Genomic DNA, 10,306 nt, shown 5'->3' with positions numbered 1-10,306 from the left:
TGGGTCCCAGTATAACCACAAGCTTATTATTAGTCATAGTAGAGGTGGTCAGCATCAACGCTTTTGAATCGAGAAACCCAAAACAGGCCTTAGAGACAACAAAACAAAGCAAAGTGCAATGTGCTGCTTGACTTGTGGTGTTACAGCCATGTAGTGGTGTCAGTGTCATGCACATTTAGGGTCGAGCACTGTAGAATTGTGTTCTGCACTTCATAGGTATTGTTTAAATAAAACTGTTATAAAGGGTTTCAGACTTCAAACGTTTACATAAAAATTCCAGAATATATACAGTATGTTAAAATCTCCCAAAAGCTTAAGACAAAAAGAAAAGAAAAAAATCTTACTGGAAGTTAGCATTAAGCATACCTTCAGCTTTTTATCGTTTCCACACCCCGCCCCACTTACAGATGTGTGCGTGACCAGCTAAAGCATAGAATAGAATATCAAAACCACTTCCTTTTCTTATTATATACTAAATAGAGAAGTAGGAACAAGTAAACCACGAGTGTGCCACTAATTCGGACAGCTGTCATTGTCTCACGGTCACTTCACACCGTTTATCTCACTTCACAGGCACACAACACGATTATTGGAGCTGTAACAAGATCACCAAGAATGTAAGTGACTAATTAATCAATACTTTTATTTTGAAACCTTTAGATAATTTCAAGTGGACCAAAGGACAACATTTTAGGATACAACTCAGACTGATAGATGGAGTAATACTGGTTAACATTTGTATTCAGCGTTGTAAGATGCTCCTGTCCTAAATTCTGATCATAAAAGGTGATCTTTTTGATGTTTTGTACAAGCATCCTTAAACACGGGGTTATAGAAAACAGGTCTATCATGAATTCTTCATGAGAGGAAATCAGTCTACGGATCAGACTGAACAACTTCATCAACAAATATCGCCTCGAACAATTTTAGAATCTGACAAAGGTTTCTGAAAATTGAAAACCTCTGTAAGCGCGAGAATATTAAAATGATTCTCTCAAACTGACTTATTATGAGAAAAATATAAAATACTTGAAAAAATACTGAAAAACTATCCGATAAAAGAAGTGAGGTGAGGAAGCAATACCACGTTTGTTCACTGTAAGCTGTGTTTTTTCAGATGACATTTACATGCATGGTGGGCAGAATGCCTATGATGTCGTGAGCGAGGTTTTAATTCTTCAAACAGGCAGCTCGGGTTCGAATCCCATCTGTGGCTCCTTTCCTGCATTTCATTCCCCTCTCTCTCTGGTTTACTAGTCCATCTCCTGTCCTACACAATAAAAGCAAAACACTATTGCAGTATGCTACTGCAGTTATATTCTAAATTAAAGTAGAAGCAAAATAAAGACTTTAGATATTTAGTGGAAATACAAGGATGTACACTGAATCTTTGTTTCTATTATTTTATTTCATCTTTCAAACCTAAAAACTAGACCTCAAACAAATGGTCTTTCAGAATACTCTTAATAATGATAGTTAACACTTTTGAAAAAAGAAAACAACGTTTCTCAGGCTCACCCACCATGCATCATTAAATTCCAGTTAATGTAAGTGGTAATCAATGACGGGAAGATTGGTCTAAAATGTTGAATCATAATTCATTTAAAATGTTCTATTAAAATTAGACTTTTCAAAATGAGTTAGCTCAATTTATAAATGTATCTATATATTTTACACAATCTTTAAAATGAAGCTGACTAATATTTATGCTGATATACAATTTACATTTGTATTTATTTATTTATACAAATACATGTAAAAAAAAAAAAAGTACATGATACTATGAAAAGCACATTCAACTAGTGTAATAAATGGGCCAAAACACAAACCCCTTCAAAATAAAGTGTATGTCCAAATGATTTTATATAAGATGTTACTGTTTCTTGGCTTCTTCCTATGCTCTGCTGTATTCAATTTGTATTTTATCATGTTAAAATAATCTGTCTTTACACATCTTCTCAGATTCCAACATGAACTGCTTCCTCTTCCTGATGTGCTGCATAGCAATTGTGGGTGTACAACTGAGTGAAGCTGAAGACGGCGGTTCTCATAATGCCACCACCATTTCCTCAAGTTCTCTGTCAAATTCCCCGGCTGCTCCAAACAGCAGTAGTACCAGTAAAACTGAGGCGAGCAGAACAACTAAGCCTACAGTGGAGATCACTAAGTCAACAGCAGTTGTTCAAAGCACGCCACGTGACCCAGTCACAGTCCCAAAGCCCACGCCACCTGACAGTTTGTTCTTCAAGAAGGAGTGTCTCCAGGTGTTCCTCGTGTCAGGTGGACTGATCATACTCTGTTTCATTCTACTACTCTCTACCTTTGTGTTGGCTTTGAAGGTGTGCCGCTTGAATAGGCACATCAAGGAGCTGAGCAGCAACGCTGACCTGATCAGCACCTCTGAGTACTGGATGGAAACGACCAAGAAGAACAAAAGCAAGTCCGAGAAAGAACCCGAGGAGACAACCGTGTTAATGTCAGACCTGAGTCAAACAAAGGAGGAGAGGGCTAACGGCACCACCAAGGAAGAAGGGGAGAAGGTAGACAAGGATAAACACACGGAGGAGGAGAACAAGACGGAGGAAGGAGACGCCACCAAAAGTGAGGAGGCTGCAACAACCGCTGTAACCGTCTGTGAAAGTTCACCCTCCTCAGAGCCCAAAGAGGAGGCCATTGAAGCCACAGCAGCCCCGTCCCCTGAGAGCACAGAGGAAGCAAAGCATGTGGTGTAAACTGTGTGTGTGTGTGTGTGTGTGTGTGTGTGGTTGTGTGTGTGCATGTGTGGTTGTGTGTACACGGAGCCTCTGCCTTATCTTCCCCTCTTGTTTTAACACCTTTAATTCAGATAAATGCCAACTTTTCCCGACAACTATGCTTTGAACTTTCCAGAAAGTTTATAAAAACGTGTTTATAAGTCTGTCAAGCTAAGTAATCATTGGACATTTAAAATATGTGGTTGGTGCCTTATATCTTCTGCTATTTGTGTGTTTTTATATCTTAAAATATGTGAATGTTCGGATAGACTTTCGTGCAAGTTGGTGTGTGCCGTAGATGCTTGTCGACAAACTATGGATTTAAGTCATTGTAATATTTTGCTACATGCTGAAGAATAAAACCATAGATTGTCAAATGAGTCTATGAGTCTAACCCTTTTGTAAGATGAAACTGTTTCCGTTTTACTGGCTGTGCTTGTGTGTGTGTGTGTGTGTGTGTGTGTGTGTGTGTGTGTGTGTGTGTGTGTAGGTATGTGTGTGTGTGTGTGTGCGTCAGAGTCAGAGAGCTCTGCTTGATTAACAAGCAGAGTCTGTGCCTCTTCCGGGCAGTCCCTCTCGACCAGGAAAGAAGGCTCTTTTCACCTCAGCCTGCGCTGACAAAGCTGCACAATAAACCTCTTTTTTAAACAGTATTGAGTTGTATCCACCGCCTTTTGCTGACATTTGTTTATCTACTTAGTTGTGTGACGTCATGATGGATATACGCTTTTCATTAAAAGTCAGAACAGTTGTTCCCCTTTCAATGTAACCTCCGCTCTAACTCCAGCTCGACTTCTAATAGCTCGGAGCTCTCTGAGCTGCAGTAGCTCTATGTGAGGTGCAAGATGGGAGATGGGATGCAGTAAAAGTAATCGTCAGAGAGAGTATATAACAAATATTTGACCAGGCACATATTTCAATGCATCAGGCATTTACAATGAATACGGCAAACAACTGCTACAGCAGCATAGCATTCTGTGGTAACAGAGGAAATGAGAGTTTCACTTTAAAAGGCTTCTTGTAAGGGGCAATGCCAGGAAACATTTGTTTAAATCAAAAGTGCAGGCAGTTGCTGGAAATAGGGACGCAAGAGACGAATTTGCAAAGAAAGGTGAGTGAGGAAGTAGGACACATATTGCTAAAGAGGTTCGTTTTGTACGAAAAATAAGAGAGGAAAATAAAAGAGCAAGGACTCTCTCGGCTGTGGGTGATTACAACTGGGTTCCAAAGTGATGCAAATCATTGCTTTTATTTCTTCACATTAAAAGAAGTTGATTCCCCAGAACACAATCGGTATCCCTGTTAAACTATCCCATAGAATCGAAGGTAATTATATCAGCAATGCAGCACAGAATTTAGAGCTGCATGTACTGCTGATTACAAATAGGAAGCTGCAGCAAATGGGAGCTCTGCAACAAATCCTGAAGAGGTTTTTGGCATCGACTACATTTACAGAAGGAGGAATAACTACCAATTACAGCAGGGTATTTCTAAATTGCAAAATTGAGAGGGGAAACATCTATTAAGTTGATAAGATTATAAATTATTTTGAGTGCAAACAGGACTGAAATCGGGCAACTAATCTAACCACAACAATCGTTGTAGTTAGTCACTTTGCATGCCAAAGTAAATCCTGAAATCCTGATAATTGAGAGAGGAGTTTCCTAAGCAGCAGCCCTGTGTGCAGAGACAACCCTGTGATGCACATTTCTCCTTACCCCCCCCCCCCCCTCCTCCCTCCCTCCCCAACCCCCAATACTATCCCCAACCAGCACCCCAGCACTCCCTCACTTCGAGTGCACAGAGTAAATCCAGAGCCTGCAGTAGTGCTAGATCGCTCTAATACAATAGATCTCTATAACAGGCAGAGAGGACAAAGGGACCAAACTGCCAGGCAGAGGGGACAACTTCAGAAAACCTGCGCTGGACACGAGAGCAGGGGTCAAATTCTATTAGGCGCTGGAAAAAAAAAAAAAAAAAAGTCATCTTCAAACCGAGCAGCAGCTGGTCCTGAGCTTGAAAGCAGGAGAGGAGAGGGAAGAGGAGGAAAAAAAAAGGAGCAGAGAAAGTGACTGGAATGATAAGATGAGAAGGTGAGTTATGGACATAATTCAAACACTATTTTTATGCAGACATTCTGCCACACCCTGGCTTACATGCACCGCAGTGTCAAGCTCCTGGCCGCGTCTTTGCTTGCCTTTGCAGCAGCTGACGCATGAGTTCTCTGTGGAGTCATTAATAAAACCCATCTATTGAGCTACTTCTCCTCCTCTGGGAGCCTGGGACTGACTGCTCTGATGACTGAAGACACAAACTGATGCCAGGGAAAATGACTACAGGGATTTCTCATGCTCTGTGATTGATGATATTCTTGAATAGACTAGAAATATCTTCTAACAGATCGGGTCAGCTGTTTATCCGCGAAAGAAAAGGGCATGTTTCTACCCTTTGTCAATGGTGAATATAAACAGAACTCACATTTCTTTGAAAAGCTCTGCCAAAGCATCCCTTTTAAACATTCCTGCAGGCAGCCTACAGGGTTTGGGGCGGGGGTTAGTTTTTTTTTGTGAATGTTTGTATCTCAGTGCAATGCAGGTATGTGCAGCACACATTGAGCAGCTTATCTGTGACTGTACAATTCAATGAGAGAGCTAGAGAGATATCCTGCAGAGGGTGGAGCTTGATAGAAACAATGACAAAAGTTTTATACAGCTGTCGTTGCTTTGCATCTCAGACGTACTGTCGGCAATTTATGCTGCATGCGAGACAACTCACGAACAAAAAAAGAGAGCAGTTCAAATCCTCCATGCTGTACGAAATAGTTACCAAAAAGGTGGACATTCTAAACTACTGGCCCACCACAACTTGGTCTGAAAGATTCACTTTCTGATAAAAATGGGGGGAAAAAACCAATTGATTTCACTGCACTTGTGTTCATCATCTTTCAAAATACTTTTCTTCAGTAATACCACACTGCACTGTACTTTTGCCTTATTTGATTGCAAGGATTTTGTGCAAGAGGGAACAGTAAAATCCATTTCTCTTTCTCTGTCTTTCAGCAGGCATGTGTTACTAAAGCTCTCCTATCATGAGCTCCTTCTGGATCTCCTTCTCATGCTCTTGTTGGGTATGCGTGTCCTTGCAGCGTGCCCCAGCATGTGCACTTGCAGCCGCAGCCACCGGGAGGTAGACTGCTCCTGGAGGGGCCTGAGACAGTTGCCCGATGGCTTGCAGCATAATGTACATTCCCTCAACTTGTCCCACAACCGGTTCCACAACCTGGATGGCCAGCTCTCTGCGTACACTCATCTACGCTTCCTTGATTTGTCTCACAATCGGCTGAGCCATCTTCCAACTGGCTTGCCTCGATCTCTGTGGAATCTCTACGCCTCCTCCAACCGTATCCAGCTGCTGGACAAGAACGACACTGTCTACCAGTGGAATCTGCGAATGCTTGACCTCTCCAACAACAAGCTGGAGCGGGCCATCTTTATCAATAATACCCTGATCAATATGTGCATGCTAAACTTAAGTCACAATCACTTCAGAACCTTACCCACAAATCTGCCTGCACACCTGGAGACCATTGACCTTTCCCACAACTTCATTGTAAAGGTGCTGCCAGGATCTCTAGACCGGCTAATCAAGCTGACTCATTTCTATCTGCACGCTAACCACTTCTCCTCGCTGCCATTTGGAGTGTTTGACAAGTTGGTTTCACTTAAAGTCATCAACCTTGGTGATAACCCTTGGGACTGTCACCTTCATGCAGATATCTACTACCTACTTTCCTGGTCGCAGCGCACCCCTGCAAGGATCCTGGGTTGCCCCTGCCAAACTCAGCCTGTCTGTGGAGGGGTTCGCCCGAGCAAGACCGGAGGTTGGCACTTTGCCTCATACAACCTGCCCCCTCTGGCGGCAAGCGCTCAAGACCCGAGCTCCACGACTTCAGAAGCTAGTGTCACCGGTTGGTGGTACTTGTCAGTAAGCACTCCAAACACCCCCAAAGAGTCCTGGAACACACAGCACAACACCTTCAGAACCACAGCCATGAGTTTCTCCACCTCATCACCCAGTAGAACAAGCCCACACCTCACTACTAATCACTTTTCTGTCACAGCCTCAACCGGCGATTCCCTACACACCACCGACACGTCTTCTGCTTCTGACCCCAACATCATTGCCGAAACACCCGTCAGTGCAGACATGACAAACCAGTTCTTCACTACAGTGAGCCCCACCACACAGACAAGAAAAACAACCACGCTTCGCACCAGAAGCGTGAGGAGGCACAATCAGTCCATTCCTCGGGGCATCAACAACAGCACCCCAGCTTGTTCTACATACTCCTTAATTACTTTCATGAACTACCTGGGGCTTCTGTTTCTTTTTCTTCAACAAGTCCTATGAAGGAGAACACATTTTGGAGAAAAAAAAATCACAGTTTGGTGTTAAGTCTGAATTCACAGCACAAAAAAAACAAAAAAAAATTAGCACAAGAACACAACTTCTGTTTTGTTCGTAATATGCAAGATGCCACAGCAAAAAGCCCCTTACTGTACAAAGGCAGTATAATAAGTTTGGTGTCATAATTCCTACGTTTGGCTGTAAATGAAAGGATTCTGCTCTCATGATTAATTTGAAAAAATAAATGAGCTACAATTTTTAAAAGCTCTTTTTTACAACTCTCAAGGCAAATGCCTTGTTAATTAATTTCCAAACGACCGTGTAATAAATAGATGTTAGCACATGGTGGCACTATACATTCAGGATTGTGGACTTGTGCAGCCACACCATCTTTCAAACAGGACACTGGTATGACCTACAAAGAATGGTACATTTAATTTGGGGTGGGAATTTCCATGCAAAGTTTCCATGTATTGCTTTGATTGTACTGATGTTGTACGTTCATGTTCTAAATTACTAATTTTTCACCTATTTGTTTGTTTGTTCTTTTTAAGAGAAAAAAATGAAACCCAAATTTGATAATCACTTGCTGTAACTCTATTTTAAAATATGACCTTTATGCCTGCCTGCTTGTTCCTTGTATCAGCTAAAACCTCTTACCAGAAGAGCTTTATTTTGTCCTGGGGACAGAGTGTGTGTAAAAAACGTATCATGACAAATACAGAACAGCTTATTCTCGGAGCACAAGGTAAACAAATGGACAATGTTGTAACACTGTTTTTACAAACTGTCAGTACAAAGTGCTGCTTCTGTATTTTGATCACATCTCAGACTTGAGTGTCCTTCATGATTCAGTGATGCCGGGGGAAATGATCTGCATGGTGATTTGACGTTCCAGGAATGCTAACCTATTGCTATAGTGCAGCAGAGCATTAAATCTCAGACATTCTCAGCTTATTTAGATGAAAGGTTAAGATATTCCTCATTGCACTTGGGGTAAAAAGAGGTAGCCTACAGATTTCACATTAGAAGTTAGAAAGATGACTAAGGTGCCAAAAGAACAGGACATGCATCTCAGCAAATTTCATTTCAAAACTAACAGGAATTGACTTCTAATAAGTCAAATAAAATGTGCATTGTTTACACTTCCCGATGACTCTGTGAATTTTAACTTCACTGCTTTTTCTACACACTTGCTTCACTTTGACTACATAGCTTATTTTTCAATGCACCTTTGATATCTGTTTCAACCATCATAGGAGATTTAAACAATTATACAAATTAAAGTCATCGAACAGTGACTTATTCAGTTTTGACAGCAGCAAATATAGGGTTTTTTTTGTGTGTTTTTCTTTGTAGTTTTTTTTTCACTGAGTGAAAGTTCAGTAAGCACAAACAGACTTCAGACCTTGCTTCACTGTTCATCACACCTGGAAACTGTCCAGACAAAAACAGTCTTATCAGTTGATCGATAACAAGTCTTTGGCTAAATGCAAAACATATTGTGGAACAGAGAACAGGTTAAACACACTTGTTTAGGTATTTATAGATGTCCTCATATAGGTTAGAACACGAGACAAGCAGCAACATCTGAGGACAAGGCACAGACTAGAGAATCATTTTAGAGTTAACATATTGCTAACTAGGCTGGAGGTCAAACCTGATTTCGTATAAAAACAGGGCTTATTGAAATCAAGTTATGTGGAAGTAGGAAACAGAAGAACAATGAATGATTTGGAAAACAGTTCTGTCCAATTCTTAAAATGGAATAAAAAGAAAAAGAAAAAGAGAACCCAGGTTACAGATCATAATGTTCACGCCAGTCTGTCTACCGGAAACTTGAACACCTGCTAAATTAATTCACTGTATTTCTAGCTGAGAAGCAGAAGCCAAACAGAAACAAAAGTTGTGGTTGCTTTTTATATGAAAGTTATCATTTCCCCTCACAGTTTCTCTTTATACTTTCACCTTTCTCTGAACACTTGTTAATTATAAAGAAAAAGTGTATCAAGCTTGTTCCAATAGGCCCATCTAAATTGATGATTTCTTTCAAACCTACAAACAAAAATCTAACCACATCTACTGTAGTTAGATTATAAATTTGACCCAATTTATTGGACTTGATAAGACAAATTAAGGATAAGGTTCCAGTAGGAATTTGCTTTGCATCATTACCTTATAACGATGAATTAAGACTTAAACATAATGCATACATTTGTTTTAACTTGCAATCAATCACGTTTAACTTTTTTAACCATTTCTTTTACGGCAGCTGTTTTTATCTAGTTTTTGATCCGTAACAAGTTCCTTTTTTTGTGGTAAGGTTAATGTTGTGCTAATGTTAATGTTTTACTGTTGTAATGTATTTCAAAATAAAAGCTGATTTAATTTAAACAGCAAGTACAGAATCAGCAAAAAAACAGTAAAAGATTATTTTTCTTTTTTTTATCTGCGAAATAAGGGAATGGCAAATTTGGGATTAAAAATCTGATTAAACCTAATTAATCATTAAAATGTAGGGATTAACGGCGATCAAAAAATGAGATTTTTCTGACAGGCCTAATATATACTTATCTTGCTTCCTCCTTCAGCTGCAGAACTTACAAACATCTTTTCTAAGTTCCTGAGGTGTCAGCAGTGAACTGACCTGCTTGCCAATTATTTTCTCAGTAGACAACACAAAGCTTTGTCAGATTTCTCTTCTGGTGTCAACTAATAACTGACAAGGTGTAGAGGGCCAGCATCATTTACTGCTGCCATGCCTCCACTCTTCATTCCTCCACCTGGCTTGTTTTGAGTGATCTGCTTTCTTTCAGCTGCACACAATCAGTCTCCCCCTCAGAGTATTTTTTTTTCCTGCCCTCTCATAATGCTACACCTTGAATTCCCTATTTACTTTGGAATAACATGGTATATAAAAAGACACTAATGTGTTTGCAAAGAGTTATGCCGCGTTTTATTTTTTTAAGAGTTATATCTCATGTATCTTGATTTATCTCAACAGATTTGCTTAAAAAAGCTAAAAGCTCACAAAGCAGACTCGTCACCAAGCTGACAGGTTTTTGGAATAAGTTTGTCACTGAAACTCTTTCTGAAACTGCATCTACAGAAATAGCAGGGCATCCAGAAAACAGCCTGCGAGCTGT

The 10,306-nt window shown here is 40.3% G+C and overlaps 2 protein-coding genes across 3 annotated transcripts; both read left to right on the top strand.

Moving 5' to 3' along the window:
* Positions 1 to 484: 484 nt before the first annotated feature.
* LOC306831433 (uncharacterized protein) lies at positions 485 to 3,130 on the top strand. Its single transcript, XM_079355541.1, has 2 exons — positions 485 to 617; positions 1,963 to 3,130. Exon 2 carries the CDS (start codon positions 1,971 to 1,973, stop codon positions 2,730 to 2,732), a length of 762 nt encoding a protein of 253 aa, XP_079211667.1. The 5' UTR covers positions 485 to 617; positions 1,963 to 1,970; the 3' UTR covers positions 2,733 to 3,130.
* Positions 3,131 to 4,550: 1,420 nt separating this feature from the next.
* Positions 4,551 to 8,309, top strand: LOC306831937 (oligodendrocyte-myelin glycoprotein-like). Of its 2 annotated transcripts, none has more exons than XM_079356247.1 (2): positions 4,551 to 4,846; positions 5,816 to 8,309. In XM_079356247.1, the coding sequence occupies exons 1-2, from the start codon at positions 4,839 to 4,841 to the stop codon at positions 7,161 to 7,163; spliced, it is 1,356 nt and encodes a 451-aa protein (XP_079212373.1). In that variant the 5' UTR covers positions 4,551 to 4,838; the 3' UTR covers positions 7,164 to 8,309. The 2 variants fall into 2 exon arrangements, with proteins under 2 accessions (XP_079212373.1, XP_079212372.1); XM_079356246.1 differs by having other exon boundaries at positions 5,813 to 8,309.
* Positions 8,310 to 10,306: the final 1,997 nt, after the last annotated feature.

This window comes from Symphodus melops, assembly GCF_947650265.1.
Source record: "Symphodus melops genome assembly, chromosome: 11".
NCBI lineage: Eukaryota > Metazoa > Chordata > Actinopteri > Labriformes > Labridae > Symphodus > Symphodus melops.
Note: the sequence above shows the minus strand (reverse complement) of the source record. Positions and strands in the feature narration are given on the sequence as shown.

Coding starts and splice junctions, on each gene's coding strand:
- LOC306831433 (XM_079355541.1), top strand. CDS start 1,971: ATGAACTGCTTCCTCTTCCTGATGTGCTGCATAGCAATTGTGGGTGTA.